The sequence below is a fragment of the Hippopotamus amphibius genome, chromosome 2 (assembly GCF_030028045.1).
Source record: "Hippopotamus amphibius kiboko isolate mHipAmp2 chromosome 2, mHipAmp2.hap2, whole genome shotgun sequence".
Taxonomy (NCBI): Eukaryota; Metazoa; Chordata; class Mammalia; order Artiodactyla; family Hippopotamidae; genus Hippopotamus; species Hippopotamus amphibius.
Window position 1 is genome coordinate 213,149,208 of NC_080187.1, and position 18,869 is coordinate 213,168,076.

At 40.9% G+C, this 18,869-nt stretch overlaps 1 protein-coding gene across 1 annotated transcript in view; it reads left to right on the top strand.

Moving 5' to 3' along the window:
- BBS4 (Bardet-Biedl syndrome 4) overlaps positions 1 to 18,869 on the top strand; it is a 44,739-nt gene that overhangs the window by 21,753 nt on the left and 4,117 nt on the right. Inside the window, exons 4-14 of the mRNA XM_057723236.1 lie at positions 3,113 to 3,176; positions 4,392 to 4,503; positions 5,494 to 5,566; positions 9,787 to 9,840; positions 11,441 to 11,568; positions 13,847 to 13,901; positions 14,957 to 15,025; positions 16,078 to 16,230; positions 16,326 to 16,497; positions 18,057 to 18,126; positions 18,707 to 18,848. Coding sequence (XP_057579219.1) covers positions 3,113 to 3,176; positions 4,392 to 4,503; positions 5,494 to 5,566; positions 9,787 to 9,840; positions 11,441 to 11,568; positions 13,847 to 13,901; positions 14,957 to 15,025; positions 16,078 to 16,230; positions 16,326 to 16,497; positions 18,057 to 18,126; positions 18,707 to 18,848 — 1,092 coding nt within the window. The remainder of the gene's footprint in view (positions 1 to 3,112; positions 3,177 to 4,391; positions 4,504 to 5,493; positions 5,567 to 9,786; positions 9,841 to 11,440; positions 11,569 to 13,846; positions 13,902 to 14,956; positions 15,026 to 16,077; positions 16,231 to 16,325; positions 16,498 to 18,056; positions 18,127 to 18,706; positions 18,849 to 18,869) is intronic.

Consider the following 18,869-nt stretch of genomic DNA (forward strand, 5'->3'; position numbering starts at 1 on the left):
TAGGGATTGCATTGAATCTGTAGATTGCTTTGGGTAGTGTAGTCATTTTCACAATGTTGATTCTTCCAATCCAAGAACATGGTATATTTCTCCATCTGTTCATGTCATCTTTGATTTCTTTCATCAGTGTTTTATAGTTTTCTGAATGTAAGTCTTTTGTATCCTTAGGTAGGTTTATGCCTACGTATTTTATTCTTTTTGATTCAGTGGTAAAGAGGATTGTTTCCTTAATTTCTCTTTCTGATTTTTCATTGTTAGTGTATAGGAATGCAAGAAATTTCTGTGCATTAATTTTGTGTGCTGCAACTTTTCCAAATTCATTGATTAGTTCTAGTATTCTGGTGGCATCTTTAGGATTTTCTGTGTATAGAATCATATCATCTGCAAACAGTGACAGTTTTACTTCTTTTCCAATTCATATCCCTTTTATTTCTTCTCTGATTGCCGTAGCTAGGACTTCCAAAACTATGTTGAATAAGAGTGGCGAGAGTGGACATCCTTGTCTTGTTCTTGACCTTAGCGGAAATGCTTTCAGTTTTTCACCATTGAGAATAATATTTGCTGTGGATTTATCATATATGACCTTTATTATTTTGAGGTAGGTTCCCTCTGGAGAGTTTTCATCATAAATGGGTGTTGAATTTTGTCAAAAGCTTTTTCTGCATCTATTGAGATGATCATGTGGTTTTTATCCTTCAATTTGTTAATATGGTGTATCACACTGATTGATTTGCGTATATTGAAGAATGCTTGCATTCCAGGGATAAACCCCACTTGATCCTGGTGTATGATCCTTTTAATGTGTTGTTGGATTCTGTTTGCTAGTGTTTTGTTGAGGATTTTTGCATCTATGTTCATCAGTGATATTGGACTGTAATTTTCTTTTTTTGTGATATCTTTGGTTTTGGTATCAGGGTGATGGTGGCCTCGTAGAATGAATTTGGGAGTGTTCCTCCCTCTGCAATTTTTTGGAAGAGTTTGAGAAGAATTGGTGTTAGCTTTTCTCTAAATGTTTGTTAGAATTCACCTGTGAAGCCATCTGGTCCTGGACTTTTGTTTGTTGGAAGATTTTTTATTACAGTTTCAATTTCATTACTTGTGATAGGTCTGTTTATATTTTCTAATTCTTCCTGATTCAGTCTTGGAAAATTGTACCTTTCCAGGAATTTATCCATTTCTTCGAGATTGTCCATTTTATTGGCATATAGTTGTTTATAGTAGTCTCTTATAATCCTTTGTGTTTCTGTGGTGTCAGTTGTGATTTCTCCTTTCATTTCTAATTTTATTGATTTGTGTCCTCTCCCTTTTTTTCTTGATGAGTCTGGCTAACGGTTTATCAATTTTGTTTATCTTCTCAAAGAACCAACTTTTAGTTTTATTGATCTTTGCTATTGTTTTCTTCATTTGTATTTCATTTATTTCTGCTCTGATCTTTATGGTTTGTTTCCTTCTACTGATTTTGGGTTTTCTTTGTTCTTCTTTCTCTAGTTGTTTCAGGTGAACGGCTAGATTGTTTACTTGAGATTTTTCTTGTTTTTTTGAGGTGAGATTGAATTGCTATAAACTTCCCTCTTAGAACTGCTTTTGCTGCGTCCCATAGGTTTTGGGTCATCATGTTTTCATTGTCATTTATTTCTCTGTATTTTTTAGTTTCTTCTTTGATTTCTTCAGTGACACTTGGTTATTTAGTAGTGCATTGTTTAGCCTCCACGTATTTGTGTTTTTTACAGTTTTTTTCCTGTAGTTGATTTCTAATCTCATAGCATTGTGGTCAGAAAAGATGCTTGATATGATTTCAATTTTCTTGAATTTTCCAAGACTTGAATTTATTTATTTTTAGGCTGTGTTGGGTCTTTGTTGCTGCATGTGGGCTTTCTTTAGTTGCAGTGAGCAAGGGCTACTCTTTGTTGCAGTACGTGGGCTTCTCATTGCAGTGGCATTGTGGTGGCATTGCATTGGCTTCTCTTGTTTTGTTTTGTTTTAAATTAATTAATTTATTGGCCACGTTGGGTCTTTGTCGCTGCGTGCAGGCTTTCTCTAGTTGGGGAGAGTGGGGGCTACTCTTAGTTGTGGTGCACAGGTTTCTCATTGCGGTGGCTTCTCTTGTTGCGGAGCACAGCCTCTAGGAGCATGGGCTTCAGTTGTTGTGGCACATGGGCTCGATAGTTGTGGCTCACGGGCTCTAGAGCGCAGGCTCAGTAGTTGTGGCACATGGGCTTAGTTGCTCTGTGGCATGTGGGATCTTCCCAGCCCAGGGCTCAAACCCGAGTCCCCTGTATTGGCAGGTGGATTCTTAACCTCTGTGCCACCAGGGAAGCCCATCCCCATTGTTTTTATTTAAATTAACCACAAAGGTTCTTATACCAGCCTTGCCTCTAATCATGCCCCTTTTCCCTCTATTTCCACAGTGTTCCAAAAAATAGAGCGAATAGAATTTGGTTACTTCCCACTTGAAACCTATCAAGATTTTCCCATTGCTCTCAACCTTTTTTAGCATGGCATTCAAAGCCCTTCTCTCTCTGGCTCTCTGGGCCTCCTTGGCATCTCCTCCACTCCTTGTTAACACAGGATTTGAAACTATAGCTCCCTGGTCTTAGCCCGTCGTTGTTCGAAGGTAGAGCCTGTGTTTTGCTCGTCAGAGAGCGCCTAGCGTCTATAATGGCCCTTGGAAGTCTCTTCACAGTTTTCTTAGCCTGCCTGGTTAGATTGTAGATAGGAGTTGGTGAACTTTTTCCTGTAAGGGGCCAGATAGTAAATATTTTAGGCTTTGCGGGCCACATACAGTCTCTGTCTCATATACTTCATCTTCTCATTTTTTTTTATAACCCTTTAAAAATATAGAAACCACTCTTAGCTTGAGAGCTGTACTAAAATAGCCTATGTGGGTCGGATTTGGCCTTTGGGCCATACTTTGCTGCCCCTTGTTCTAGAATAAACAGTCATAAGGGGAGTTGAAATTAAAAAAAAAAAAAAAATCCGGACGAGCTACTTTATTAGTAGTTATTTGTATTGTAGATTTCTTACATATACTCCTTGTCCATGTCTACCTTTTCTTAAAAACACTTGAAGACACTTAACCACTACTCAGAAGTGTTGTTTCTTTCTTTTTCAGGCTGTTATCAAAGAACAGCTTCAGGAGACTCAGGGGTTATGTGAATATGCCATTTATGTCCAAGGTAAGACATATGTTTTTTTCTTTTCTTGCTAGAGAAATGCACACTCTGCCTAGGTTATGGAAAAAGAGCAAACAACTTATTAAATACTTAAATTCATGTAAATGTTCCACAAATCTCTTACTCAGTATTATTTTTTGAAATCAGAACATAATTATTGTGCTGAATTTGACCTCAGAAATGGCTAGTTCTGTTAAAAAATTTGCTACTATCACTCCTATTCTGGTTTCTGGCTAGTGTTTCTCAGAATGGTTATTAGGGTTTCTTCCTCATGCAGCAGTTGCAGGTCCAGAAGAGACTTTTGGAAGGGTTCCTTTAGTCAAGCTAAAAGAGATGAGGAAAAGCTTGAGGATTTTTTTTAAGGTGAGTCAGAATAAGGGAAGAAGCCTAGAGGTATACAGGATAAAACAGAATAAATGAAATTCATCAGAAATCAAATATAGGAACCACTGTCTAAAATTTTACTCTGTAGTGCCCAAAGTAGCATCATTAGTTTTTCCAGGAACTTTCTTTTGACTCTTTGGCGTAAATGGGTGGTTTTATTTACCACTCATTGCATTTGTAGTCTTCAGATTAATTCTGACATAATTGGTAAGATAGTGGCATATCTAGGACATTATGGCAAAATAATGTTCTTTTATTCCCAGTATCACAAGTTCCAGACTTATAGTGCCCCATAGCACTTAAGCATGTAAATTCTTCTGAAAACGTAAGCCTAGGAAAAATGATTGATTCTTATTGGTTTGCTCTACTGAAAACCGAGTCTGAAATATTACTACTGCATTCTTTGTCAGCATCTCCTTGTTGGACTTGGGTTATTGATTGCACCTGCCCCATTTGGGTGTATACTCTCTGAGAACTGTCAGGTGGAAGTCGGAATTATCATGATAAATAGAGCTTCTGATGGGGGACTATAAGAATGTTCTTATAGTGAAGAGTTTGTGGGATAATTTATAAGACACCAAATTATCTGCATGGTGGAAGCTGGGAGTAGAGGAATAGGTAGGTTCTACATACCTCATAAGAAAGGTTTTAGCTTATCAGCAACTTTGCTACTTGTTTCAGTCCATTCGAAATCATATCTGATTGTATTAAAGACATAATTATCCAAAGGATTTCTTTGATATGATTTCCTACCTCCCTCTTCAATTTTTCTGATGCCAGGCTCCATTCTTCCTAGAACAGGATTTATTTTCGGTGTTTTCTGTTTCTTGGCAGCATTGATATTTCGCCTGGAAGGAAATATCCAAGAATCCCTAGAACTCTTTCAGACGTGTGCTGTTCTCAGCCCTCAGTGTGCTGATAACCTCAAGCAGGTGGCTAGATCTTTGTGAGTATTGGCAGCCCGGAGGCCCTAGGGCACTGACAGAGAACAGTGTAAAGTGCATTCTCAGGCTGGGGCTGCTTCCGGCAGCCTGATACATAGAGGGAGGGTTGCTTAATAGGTACAACAGATTCACTTTGAAGAGTGTGGATTGATTTTGAAATTTGAGAAAATGAGGTAAGTAGTATAAAGGAACTGAGTATTTCAAACACTGTATATTCTAGTTTGATGGGGGAATACTGATGGTGTTTTTCATATAAATAGTGACATTTTGTGCCTCAAGTACCCTGATCGTATTGGCAACCCATGGAATTTTTCTCACCTACTGTTCCAACACTTAGCATAATACTAGATACACAGTAGGCTTTAAGAACGTGTTTGTTGAGTGAATGCCCTGAAGTTTCCTGGATGCAGGCAACCCCCAGAGTCTGTATAAGCTGTTAAGCACTAATAGCTTTACTACTCCAGAGTAGCAAAGTGTTCTGTGGAGTTCCCATCCTCACTTTCTTGCCTACGTTGTCATTCATACACATTCATGCACTGTCTTTGCATAGAGGCTGATGTTCCCCTGTGTCTCCAGAATTATGACCCAGTATCAAAGAAAGAGACATAATTTAGGAGAGAAGGGCATGTCCCTAATAGATGAGGATGAAAAATTATGGCAGTTCTTGTTTAACACAGTAATTAATTTGGCTTGTTTCTTTTTTTGGTCTACATTTGTAGTACATTGTGGAAAATAAATTACAGAAGACTTTCACTAAAATTGGTATAGAATGGGACCAAGGCCTTGGGATAGCTACCAATTCTGTCCCTACCAAGAGAGCTTCTGCTGTTGGTATACAGCAGCCTCACTGGCTAAACCAGCACAACTAGCTCATAGAGAAGAGGCTTCCAGAATTCTCTGCTGGCTGGAACATAAGTCATATGTGGGACTAGTGGTATTAGTCTTGTAAAAGCTTTGTGTTAATAATTACAGAAAATGTGTTTCTTCCCCAGATTTCTTTTGGGAAAACATAAAGCTGCCACTGAAGTATACAATGAAGCAGCTAAACTTAACCAGAAAGATTGGGTAAGTAGAGAACTTTGTTCTTTGTTATTAGTAATATGCTAATGGTTCCATTTATCATATGGCTATCTTTTGTTATTATTACTGAATTCTTACATGCCAAAACTGTCTTTATTTTATCTTCACACGTCATCGATGATTCGGCTAGGCATAAGATCAAAAATCACGTTTCCCCATAACTCAGCAGACATTGCTACCTAATTTTCTGGCCGTCAGTGTTGTTGAGCAGTCTGTTACCAGTCTGATGCTTGTTGATAACTCCACTTTCCTGTCTAGAAGCTTTGAAAGGTTTTCTCTTTATCATTGGAGTTCTGAAATGTCAGTAATAGTTGTCTAGATGTTTGTTTTCTCTTTCTTTCCTTTATCTGTGGACATTCAGTTGGCTCTTTCACTTTGAAGACCTGTGCCTTTCTTTGGGGCAGGAAGGGTTTTTTTGAGTATTTATTTGATTATTTTTTCCTCTCCATTGTCTCTTTGTATCAGTTAGGGATTGTGTGTAACTGCAACAAAACATTTTATTAAACACTGGCTTTAAAAATTAGGAGTTAGGAGTTAATTTTTTCCTATGAAACAAGAACTCCAGGTAAGTAGTTCCTGACATTGATTTGGTGGTCCAAAATGTCACTGCTGAGGCTTTTTCTTCATGGTTACAAGATGGCTGGCTGCTGCAGCTCTAAAATCACATCATCATTCTAGGTAGGGAAAAAGAGGAAGCAACAGAGAGAAAAAAAGACATAACTTTTATCAAATATAACTTTTCCAGAAATCCCCAAGAGACTTTCACTTGCATCATATCAAGTACCCCTTTTGTAAGGAAGGTTGGGAAATATAGTTTTAAGTTGGACACGTCACTCTAAACAAAATTAGAGTTTTGTTAGTAAGGTAAACAGAGAGAGTGAATATTAGGTAGATAACTAGCAGCATTTGCCACACTATTTTCTACTCTATTAGACTTGTTCTCTACCTGGTCTCCTAGTCTCCTAACTTGCCTCTCATATTTTCCACCTCCTTGTCTTTGCTATAGATTCAGAAACATTTCCTCAGTCTTATCTCCCAGATCATCATTTCTGTTTTTAGCTATATTCACATTCTGTTATTTAGCCTACCCATTCAGTATTTTTATATCAGTAATTATATTTTTAATTTCCAAGAACTTTGTCTTTTCTTGCAGTGTATGTCTCTGACCCTTTGAAGTTCTTTTCTGCTTTCCACAATTATCTTTTTCTTCCTCTCTTTGTTTTGGTCCTTCTTTTTCTTGCTGTTGGTTTTTTCAGAATACCTGATGATTCTTAGAAAAGCATATCTAAGAGCGAAGGATTAGATTGATTAGTAGAAGGAGCTAGCATGGGTTTTCCCTGCAGTTCTTATGGCACTGTTATTTTTGAGATGTGTCTGTCAGTCATTTTTTCTTCTGCAGGTCTAAAGGCTGAGATGTTTAAGACTTTATGCCATTGAATATTTTATAGCCAGAGGCCAAAGTAAAGCTACAGATAAAGGAAAATTTTAGTTACTCTTCCATTCAGTCATTCTTTCAACGAATGAATGTCTGCTATGTGCCAGGCACTGGGCTACAGATGCAAAGATGGATTGGTGTTTTATAGGACAATCAACTAGAATAGGAAATACAGGAAGGAAGAGAAGCAAGTTTTGGGAGAGGGTGATGATGACAAATCAGAGTTAAATCCTATCTTTCAGAAGATTGTGGACATGAGGAATTGTAGCTTCTGGTAGGATATCTAAATTAAGATGCATCCAACACGTGGCTGGATACAGAAATCTGAAACTCAAGTGTCCGGGGCTGGAGATGTACATTTCGGAGTCAACAACATAAAGGTGATAATGAAAACCATTAAATTGGATGAGATCATTATGTAGTTCTCTGAGGATGGAATCCTGGAAAAAACAGTTTGAAGGGCTGAGCTGAAGAGAAAATGAGCCCATAGAAGGAGATAGAGAAGAAGTGAGACAGGAGAACTCAGGGACAAGATGGGGGGGTGGAGAATGTCTATCAGTCTGTCCACTTGGTTGAAAGAGCTCATTTGGTATTATTGACTCACCTGGGATAACCAGTCCATTGGTGCCAGTAGAGGTGGTCTTTCCCCAGACAGCCACTCTTTGCCCTACATGCTTCATGAGTGCATGAGGCCTGTAGCAAACCTTGTAGCCCTACTCTTTTGGACTCATCAGGGTATTCCACGGTCTGGCCACAGCAGGGGAATAATAATTCCTCCTGCTGTGATCTCATTTGACTTTTGGAACAGCTGTTAAGTAGGGAGAATTTCCCGTATTGATAGATGAGGAAGCTGAGGCTTTGGGAGATGGAATGACTTGCTGAAGGGCACAGTGAGGTAGTGGCAGAACCAGAGCCAGGGTTCAGGTCTAGAGTCTAGAATTCCTCACTTTAGGCCTATGATCTTTCCACTGTACCAGCTGCCCTTGCAGGATGTTTGCTGCATTCTCTCATCCCATGAAAGGCAGGATTTAACTCTGATTTGTTCTAGTTTCCTTTTCAAATTTCAAAAATTTCCTTGGCTGTCAGTTTGTTTAAGGCATATTGCTGCTGCATTATTAAATAATATCTATGATAAATGATTTTAAAAGGTTATGGGTTAGTTACCTTCCAGGACATTTAAAGGACAAGTAGGGCTACATTTTTCCTCTCTCCTTCTCCATGTGTACATTCTTATAGGGTGATGAATTGGAAGGTACATACATTTTAGAGACAGGTCTGAGTTCAAATCCCAGTGCTTTGCGATGTGTAGACATTACTTGGATTGTGATTTAAGAAAAAGAATTTTTTTGTGAAGTGAGACATTTATCAGAAATTTGAACATGATTCAGTATCTGGTATTAAGTAGTTACTAATTTTTTTTTCAAGTATGATAATCATATTGTGGGTAGATTAGAAAAAGAGATCTTATCCTTTAGAAATACATACTGAAATATTTGTGGATAAAATGTTATACTATCTGATATTTGCTTACAAAGCAGTGGGATAGGTGGGGGGATGGACTGGATGGTTGTTGGAGCAGGATGATGAGTACATGGTGATTCTGTCTACATTTATATATGGCTGAAATTCTTTAAGATTTAGAACTAAGAAAAAAAATCACAGTGCTGATACTTTTTGTCATAAGTTAGGCAAACTGCTTAACTTCTCTGAACTTCAATTTTATCTCTAAAATCAGAATTGTTATGTTGCAGATTTGCTGGGAAAATTAAAGTAATATATATGAAAAACATCAGGCGTAGAATCACTGATTGCTGTTTTGTTGTTATTTTAGGGAACTTGGAAAACATTAAACCTGAGCCCTTGAAGTTTCATGTTTCTTCAGAGAGGGACACTTCTGGGTCTGAATAGGCTTCTACATTTCCCCACTACTAACAATGTGGTCCTTACTGTTTCCCAAGAGCAGTTTCCTCACCCTTGTATCTTCCTTTCTCTAAAGCTGCCTTAAATAAAGGGAGATTTGGTGTAAGGGAGTTTGAGAGATTCTGTAGAACCACAAGGTCAGGAAATATAGATTGGTCTTGCAGTGAACTAGAACTGCAAAGCTGTCAGCAACCAAGGTAGCTTCTCTGCATTTCTGCTTGATTTTTTTTTCTTTAGATTAGAGGTTGGCAAATTTTTGTGTGTGTGAAGGGCAGGTTAGTAAATATTTTGAGCTTTGCGGCTTTATACAGTCTTTGTTGCAGCTACTTAACTCTGAAGTTCTACTGTGAAAGAACCGTAGATGATACATAACAAGTGGTCGTGGCTGCGTTCCAATCCACCTTTATTTACAAAAAAAGGCAGAGAATGGATTTGGCCCATGAGCCATAGCTTGCTGACCTGTGCTGCAGACTTCTGCAGATTGGCTCCAATTGCATATATGTATCCCATCCTAGTGGCCTCCAGATGGCGCTGTCAGTCCCCAAGTCCATATCACCTAGTGAATTCCTAGGCTCCTAGGAAAAGGAATCTGATTCGCATACACACACACACTTCCCTAGGGTTGGAGAAGGGGCTGTGGTAGTCTCTTCTGAGAAGAGGGCACAAAGGGTTTATCACCGGTTTATTCTGCTTTTATCTCTTATAATCTGTATAAGATTCAAATAAATAACCATAGTGCATGCTTTAAAGTTTAAATTTTGCCAAGCAGTAATAATCTCTAGACGCCTGTTGTTTCACTGTAATAGTTACTATGGAACTTACACTTAAGTTGTTTTCCTTTCGTGTGTAGGAGATCTGTCATAACCTAGGAGTTTGCTACATTTACCTGAAACAGTTTGACAAGGTAATTTGTAGAAATGGTGGTGGGGGGGCCGCGGTTGGCCGGGGATTTCACTGAGGGTACACTTGTAACAGAGGTGCCATTGCTTATTTTGTATTACTCCTACTGCTTGCAGAGATTTTTAGAAGTAAAAATTGTAGGTGCCATATGCATTTATCCCCATTTTTATTCTCATTTGTCACTATTCATCTGTTTTTGGTTTTTTTTCCCTTGCTTTTAACAAGAAAATGACAAGTTCTAGAAATATCATGAGGGAATGGCAATCTAATTGCTTTCTTCCTCTTATTTTCCAACCCCTAGTTTAATTTTCCAGAATAGAAACACAAATGTTCAATAAAACTTAGATATCAAAAAGTGGACTCAAGTCTTAAAAGCATAATTATGACCATGTGAGCTATCTTATGCTCCAGTGGCAACTGATTTTAGTTTTTACGGTCATTGGAAATGAAATTTTAATCTTAAGTAGATTTGATTTCTGAGAGTTTCAGTTTTTAAGGTTTTTTTCTGTGGGAGATTTTGATATTCATTGTGATTAGGCTGTAGTGCCTGAGGCTCTTACATCTGACAAACCATTTGAACCTACCCTGGTACTCAGATAAAGGGAAAAAAATGTATATATCTTAATTGAGGGATAGACCAAATTACTGAAAACTCTAAAAGTTAACGATAGTGGGGTTGGGTAGAGTTTCTGTCATAAAGCTCCCACTTAGTGATTGTGAAGTTTTATTCTCCTTTCTCCACTGCTGACAGGACTGAGAATCTGAATTAGTTGATACCCATTTGACAGTGTTTAATATGCATCAGTTTGTAAACTGATGCAACCTAATCAGTCCCTCAGGGGTATGAAAAAAAAAACTACATCAGCAGTTGAGGTGTGAGAATAACTTTGGCTCCTGTGAGATACATAAAAATAAATAATACCTGTATTGATGTAAATAAAATATACATATTTAGTGGGTCCCTTAGGTTTTCTGGGCAGATCTAGATCTTCAGTGTTATATACTTGGTTAGGAGCTTTTCCTTTTCAGAGGATATTCAAGCAAGTACATATCTATTCACAGGATTATTCTGAGCCAAGGGAGAGGTGGAATTTGGTTTTTGGTCAGACCTGTACTGAGGAGAAGGAGAATTATATTTAGATTTTACTGTAAAGCTAACAGGCTAAGCAAATACAGTACCTGGCATTTATATAAATACTTGCTGAATCAGTGACGGACTAAACAAAGCCCTTTTCAGCATCTGTGAGGACATAAGCTCTTCCAGAGCAAGGAGTTTGCTCTGTTAGCTCTGGTATACTAGTGCTTAGAGCAACAGACACTTGATGAATACATATTGAATGAATAAATGATGATTCACTTATTCATTTATCAAAACACTGGTGAGGAAAATGAGGTCCACCCTGGGGAAGGGTGTGCAGTTGGTCAGCAGTGCAGCTGGGATCAAGTTTGGGGCAGTACTCTCTACGTACCATGATGTCCCTTTTGACTTACAGAATACGAGTCATGGGTGTGAATATCAAAAAGCAGAAAACACTCAAGAGCCATACAAAGTCTTTGTCCTTTCATGGTAGTGATTTGGTTCTCTACTCTGTCAATCTTGTTAGGCACAAGACCAGCTGCACAATGCCCTACATCTTAACAGGCACGATCTGACTTATATAATGCTGGGCAAGATCTACTTGCTGGAGGGAAACTTGGACAAGGCCATCGAAATCTACAAGAAAGCAGTGGAGTAAGTGTGTCGGTTAGTAACGAGAAACTAAAACAAAAATGGGAGCAGACCTGAACTCCCAAGCCTAAGAGAGAACATGTGTGCCTGGTTACACATTGTATAGAGTAACTCTTAAGCTAAGGTTTAGAGCTCCCAATGGCTTAAATAAGGAAGACTTGTGCTTCTTTCTCACCTATCAGTGTGGCTGGTCTAGCCTAGCTGGGCAGCTCTGCTCCACAAGGTCAGTCAGGGATCCACGTTCCTTCCATGTTAACCCATCATTCCTTAGGTTGTTGCCTTCACCTATGACTGAAGCAGACTTACTGTAGCATCTGTGCTCCAGTCTGTGGTCAGGGGAGGTGGTATAGGAAGCTAAGTACTGAATAAATAGGAAGTTGCACACAGCATTCCTGCTAACATTGTATGGTTTGAAATTAGTGAGGTGGCCACATCTAGCTGCAAGGGAGGTGGGCAGACGTGCTTAGAAGGAAGGAGAGAGCAGATTTTGGAATCAGCTGGCAGTCTGCCATCGTGGTTTTAAACTTTATGAAAGATCTTATGTTTCCAGGATTTTAGGGAGAGAGATCTTCTGATTCACTAATAAAGATCTGAGACCAATATCATGCTTTTGAAAAATATCATCAGGGTCAGCCAAACCCCTGTTGATAACGGAGTTGACTGGCTTTCCCAGTGTGGTATTCTGCGTTTCCTTTCTAGGGACACATGCTATCATATCTTTTGTCTGGGATCTTGTCTTGCTTGTTTTAAGTGGGATAGCTGTAGCAAAATGCTTTAGTGTCTCATTTGTTTGGTCACCTAATAGAATGCCTCATCTGTGGTTCAAGGCCACAAAGTATTATTCCTGATAATTAGACTTTGAACTAAACTTAGATTTCTATTAAATTGTTAATTACCTTTGTCTTCTACCATGATAGTAACTTTTCTGGTTATATTAGGCACAACACTGCTTTTGGAATTTTCTTCAACCGTATTTTATGTTTAAAAAGACATAAAAGTCCTTTGATTTGTTAAGCTACAAAAGAGACTTCTGCATCAAGAGGCTAAGTTTATATGGACAAGTAGGAAGGAGCCCATGTAGCATATGTTACGTCTCTGTGATGCTGGGTGGAAGCCTTGATCCCTGATCCCTGCATTCTAGAAGTTATCTTTTTGAGATTAGCTCACATAAATTACATTATTAGCTCACACATTCTTCCAGTGGCTGGTCAAGGACTTAAGTCACTAAAATTCTCAAAGGAGAAAAGAGGACAGCTGAGCATTTGGAACCTCACTGAGATTATAGACACCATTGTTTATGACCCACAGCTTGGGAGAGAGTAGTCATGTTTTGGTGGGGGATGGACGCAGCCAGAATCATGGAAGTTACTTGGTTTGGGGGATGAAAGTGATCCGGATGGGTATTTATGGCAGAAGTGAAGCAGAAGTACTCAGTTGAACTGAGTAAGCTCTGTCTGGCCAGCTCAGGCCTCCTGGGCTGGGGCTTTGGCCCCTGTGTTTCTGGTCTCCCCTAGGTAACCAGCAGCCCACCTCATTCATTGGAAACAGGAGAGACATTGTTCCTCGCCTTTTACTGTTTTCACTGTTGAAACTGTCTGATGATCCTGTAGTCAGATCAGCTCAGCTCAGTGTTGCTTTTGTGACAAAGACAAATAGCAGTGAGGTATTGGAAAGGCAGATAATCTTTTACTTAAGCCAGTGTTGACTCTGCAAAGCCAACGGCTAATTCTTTCCTAGAGCTGGTGTGTGTCTTCCTTCTTTAGTTTGGATGTTTAGTATGGCTTTTTGTTTAATGTGAAGAGTAGAGCATTAGGGGCCTTGGGATCCTAAATTCCCTGGGAAATTATGCTGGCTGGCATTGTGAGTGCAGTGAGAACAGGGGGAAAAAAAAGAAAAAAAACAATCTCATGAGGGAAGTGGCTAAAACCATGTGTGTTCTAGACTGACTTGGTTTATAGAGCATTATTCTTGAATTCTACCGGTGTAATCAAGACAGTGGCACAAAATATTCCATAGGTTCTTTCTGAGGACTTTGGCCCTAAGAAAAGGTCCTGAGAAGGGAGTCTGGGTTCTAAGTCCCATTTTTTTCTTGCTGAGTAGTCCTCCCTACAGCCAGGTGGAGATGACCTGCTTTTGAAGGAAATTCTCAAATCTCTTTGAGTTCCCACAGGGAGTGGGAGACACAGTAGTGTCTCAGGTGGTGCACAAGGGCGAGTTACTATGTGTGTATCTCAGTGTCGCTCATATATGTCGTTTCCCTCTAAGCATCTCTGTGTTGCAGGTTCTCACCAGAAAACACAGAACTTCTTACAACTTTAGGATTACTCTACCTGCAGGTAAGAGGAGTTCTTATCCATGCATTGATGTTAGAAATGCTTTTGGGGGAATTCCCTCATGGCCCAGCAGTTAGGATTCCACGCTTCCACTGTAGGGTGCAGGGGTTTGACCCCTTGTCGGGGAATGAAGATCTTGCAAGCTGCATAGGCAAAAAAGAAAAGAAAAAAGCTTTTGGGTTTGTGTGTTTTGGTTTTCCTGCATTTTTACTTTAACACAATTTACTAAACGTCCTAAGAAGCACATTTGATATCCTTTGCTAAAGGAATTAACTTTTCAGCATTAAAATTAGAAGCAAATAAATCTCTTTGAGCCTAGTGCAATTATAATTCTTATCCAAGGAAAGAACATATATGAGAAATAACTGAGGTCAGAGGGGCTGGCATTTTGTGGTGGGAGAAGCTGTGGTATTATGAGGGCTTTGGGGCAAAGGCCATTTCTGTTGTTCCTTCTTCCCAGTCAGGTCCTCTAGAAAAGAGAAGGCAAAGCATTGTCTAGAATAAAAAGTCTCCTCTTCCCTCCACATTCCTGAGTGTGAGTGGGATTCTTTTAGCTCCATCACTTTTCTATATCTGCTTGAGGCCCTGGGACCCAGGGATCCCCTCCACCCCCCCCCCCCAGTCAACTCCCCAAGTTCCCCACTTAGCTGATCCTGCCTCCAGCTCTGCCTCTGTGGTGACCTTTTTGTCTTTCATTTTTCTTTCAAAGGAGCTTAACCCTGGGCCTTCCTGGGCTTTGGCTTGGGAGGTTGGCCCCAGGGGAGATGAGAGTAAGCAACCTGTTTCCTGCCAAGAGGCCTTAGTGTGTAACCGTACTAGTGTGGCAGAGATGGTTCCTGGCAAATAGCTACTTTGACCTTATTAGGGAACAAATCAGTAAAATAGGAGGGAAAGTAATGTGGGGATCTTAGTTTTCTTTTTTAAAAATCTGGTTAGCTGTAGTTCTTTTTTTGTCAGAAGAACCCAGAAAAGTCAGGGTGTGTCTTTGAGGGTGTGGTTGGCGTCTCCTCAGCTGCCGTCTTCCCCGATGTAATTCTCTGGTTTGCTTTTTTTTCAAGCTTGGCATTTACCAGAAGGCATTTGAACATCTTGGAAATGCACTGACTTATGACCCTACCAACTACAAGGTATTGCAGGCTGTCAAACCCCAGAGCCTTCACAGGTGGTCCCGCTGCTCCTAGAGGTGATCTAGCCCTAGAAAGCATTTTTTTGTTTTGTTTTTTTTTTTTTTGAAGCAAAAGGTTTATTCAGGGAGATACACACTCCATAAACAAGACTGTGGGTCATCTCAGGTGAGAGGCTTGAAAGCATTTTGAATATCTGAGAAAGTACTTTTTTCTTAGAAAAGTTGTAAGTAAATGTGGCTCTTATTTGAAAATACTGTAAATTGTCAGTGCTCTGCTTCTTCTAAGAGAGCACATTTGTTATATTGGATCTGTAACTTATGCAGAAAGCAAAACTGTAGTGCTAGTAAAGTTTTATGTGTTACTTAGGAACTTAGCAGAGCCTCTACCACTACTGTCAAAAATAAATCTGCTGAAATGACTTTCAGATTCCTGATGAATCTGAGATGTCAGCGCTTGTCCACATGTGACTTTGGGGATGAGAAGAGCATCACGTGGATGAGGGTCCCTGAGGGAGATGCAGCAAAACAGTCTGTTAAGCGTACAGACTCAGTCCTTTCTTGGAAGTCACATTAGCCTGACCTAGCACCCCACCTTAACCCCTTTCCTTAGAGACATGGAAAGCTGGACTGATGAAGCCTAAAGCTGACTCACCCTCTGCCCTTAGTGGCCAGACAGGTGCACCTGAGTTGTCTAGAGCACTTGGTGTACCAAGTAGGGGCTGTGGGGAACAGGTTAAAGGCAGTTTTTACTTAAAGGGCCCTGATACTCTAAAATAGTGACTTCCTGGCTACAAGTAGGAATCAAATGAGCTGGGTAAAGTCAGTGCCTTTTCTGTATTATGCCAAAGAGAGCCGCAGTGTGGGGTGTGGGAGGTGCCTCGTGAGCCTTTGTTCCAGTAGCTGTGGGTATATTACATAGGTCCCTGGAAGAAGCTTTTCAGTCCCACCAGTGCTGATGGGCCTGCTGAGTACCTAGGCTCAGGAAGGCTGCTTCAGTGTGACAGCCTTTTGGGAATGACTGAATTACCAACGTTCCACACCCTGTGTTTCCAGGCCATCTTGGCTGCAGGCAGCATGATGCAGACCCATGGGGACTTTGATGTTGCCCTCACCAAATACAGAGTTGTAGCTTGTGCTGTTCCAGAAAGTCCTCCACTCTGGAATAACATTGGAATGTGTTTCTTTGGCAAGAAGAAATATGTGGCGGTGAGTGTCTCTTCATTTTCCTGGCTTGTGTTCACAGTTCCTGGGTCTGCCGAGCTTGTCCCAGCCTCTCACCGAGTGCCCCCTCTCTGCTCCAGGCTATCAGCTGCCTGAAACGAGCCAACTACTTGGCACCCTTCGATTGGAAGATTCTGTATAATTTGGGCCTCGTCCACTTGACTATGCAGCAGTATGCATCAGCTTTCCATTTCCTCAGTGCCGCCATCAACTTCCAGCCAAAGATGGGGGAGCTCTACATGCTCTTAGCTGGTAAGAGACATTTATGTGGAGAACCCCGCCGCAGTCTGTAATGAGGGAAAAATGAATTAGAATCGTAGGAGGCCAGTGGTTAAATGTCCCATAGGAGCCACTCCCCTTGCAGATCCCACAGGAATCTGGATTATAGAGCACCTTGTTGCTTCTCACTTAGGGGAATTTCACAGAGACCAGCAGGTTCATCTCTAGTTCATCCTTTAACAGTGGTTTTCCCTTGGCTTGACAGTTCATATATTGAGTCCAGCCAAGCTCCAGTTACCATCAAGTGTTAAGATCTTGGGCTTTAGGTAGGGTCCTGCTTCTGCTACTCATTAGCTATATCTCATAAGCTAGATGAGAGGAATACATGATTAAATAATCAATGAATGTTAACTACTGGTTTTGTTATATAATTAGTCTGTTGTTGTTAGTATAATACAAAAGTACTGACTAAATGTTCTTCCTGGTGGATTTTTCTGCTTATACTAAATTTACGAAATGTATATATAAAAGCAGTTTCCATGTTCTCATTGACAGTAGTCTTCAGGTGTTTTTTTGTTTGTTTTTTGGTCATTACTGTGGGTTTCTGATTAATAAGAGAAAGGTTGCAAAAGCAAATTGAGTGGTGGTTATTTGGGGGCTGTCTGAATACAAAGATAGCCCAGTTGTAATGGGATACAGGAATGTAAACAAATAGCTGTACTGTAGGGCATAAGCAGTAATTCTAACCTCACAAAGTAGAGATGGTCTTCACACTGAGTTTTGAAAGATAAGCTGGAATTCAATAGCATAGGATGGCTGAGAAGCCCCTGAGTAAAGGCACGCACTCATGAAATTACAGGATGTGCCCGGCAGTTAGAGGGCAGTAGTGTTGTAGAATGTAGTGCGCTGATGAGTTAGGAGAGGTGCTCTGGGGTCAGAGTATGGAGGACCATGAGTGCAGCACAGGGACTGTACACTTGATCTGAGAGGCTCTGTTTTCCCAACTGTATTCCTAGAACACCTGTTGTGTCTGATAGAGGTAGATGGACAGTTGTTGGAAGGGTGGAGTGGGTAGAGCAGCTCTGTTATTGTTTGTTTTATAGATCAGGCTTCCAGAAAATACTGATTAAAAAAGGGAGAGTATTCTGTTGCTAAACAGAAGTTTAAAGATCATGGTTACAGGTGCTGAGAACTGTGAGGATTCTTGAGTAGCACAGTGATGTGGTCAAGATTTGTCTGTAAGTCACCGAGATACCTGGCAGCACTGTGGCAAATGGATGGAGGCAGGTGGGGACAGTGCCCCTGGGGAACAAAATGGAAAGCCTGACACAACTAAACCAGGGTAGTGTCACCAAAGAAGCTGTAAAAAAATGGAACTCGTGGAAGTTGGCAGCTGACTAACGGTGGAGAGGGGACTGTTGAAGAAGATGACACTAGGAATTCAAGCTGAATGGCTGAGCAGATGGTGATGCCAGGAGCTGAGAGGGCACAGTAGGAGTTACGTTTGGGGGTCGAATGAACTGCGGTCTTGAAACATTCCCTGTTTTCTACGCTGGGCTCTTCAGCCACAGCACTCACTTTCTTTGTTGCAGTGGCTCTGACCAATCTGGAAGATACAGAGAATGCCAAGAGAGCCTATGCAGAAGCAGTCTGCCTGGATAAGTAAGCTGCCCTGCCGGGAACGATGTTGGGAGGGCTGGATTCTGCAAAGCCACGGGCTGGCTCCATGGCCCCGGTGTCGCCCAAGCCAGCCCTGCTGCTTGCTCCCCAGGCCTTTGTGCATGGCAGGCCTGCGTGTTGAAGGACGTGGTTCCTGAACACGCGGTGGCTCAGCAAGACCCCACACTGACTCTTTCCGAGAAAGTGTCTCCAGCCCTAAGAGGTCAGGAGGCCAGAGAAAGTGAGAGCTGGCAGTGGGCCTGGGTTGTTAGTAGCTGCGGGCTTGCTGGAATATCACATGGGACTCTGGGCTCAGTTTAATCTAAGATAAAGTTGACTCTCCTGGGAGTTATTCCACTGGCATCTGTTAGGCAGCAGGGTAGGGACCCTGTTTTTGTCTCTTTTGAGGGCTGAGATGTCAGACTCGGTCCCAGTACCTGCTTTGTTGGTCGTGTGCCCCACCTTGCAGTGGAGTGGAGATACCTCTCTTTAACCAGTTTTGTTGTTGTGTAATGAGAAGGATCTCTACATGGCCATTTGTTGCAAAGTCCCAGCTCCATAAAATCCCTGTCTGTTTGCACAGGTGTAACCCTTTAGTAAACCTGAACTATGCTGTGCTGCTGTACAACCAGGGTGAGAAGAGGGGCGCCCTGGCCCAATATCAGGAGATGGAGAAGAAAATCAACCTACTCAAGGAGAGCAGCTCTCTGGAATTTGATCCGGAGGTAAGTCTTAGCTCCTAGGAG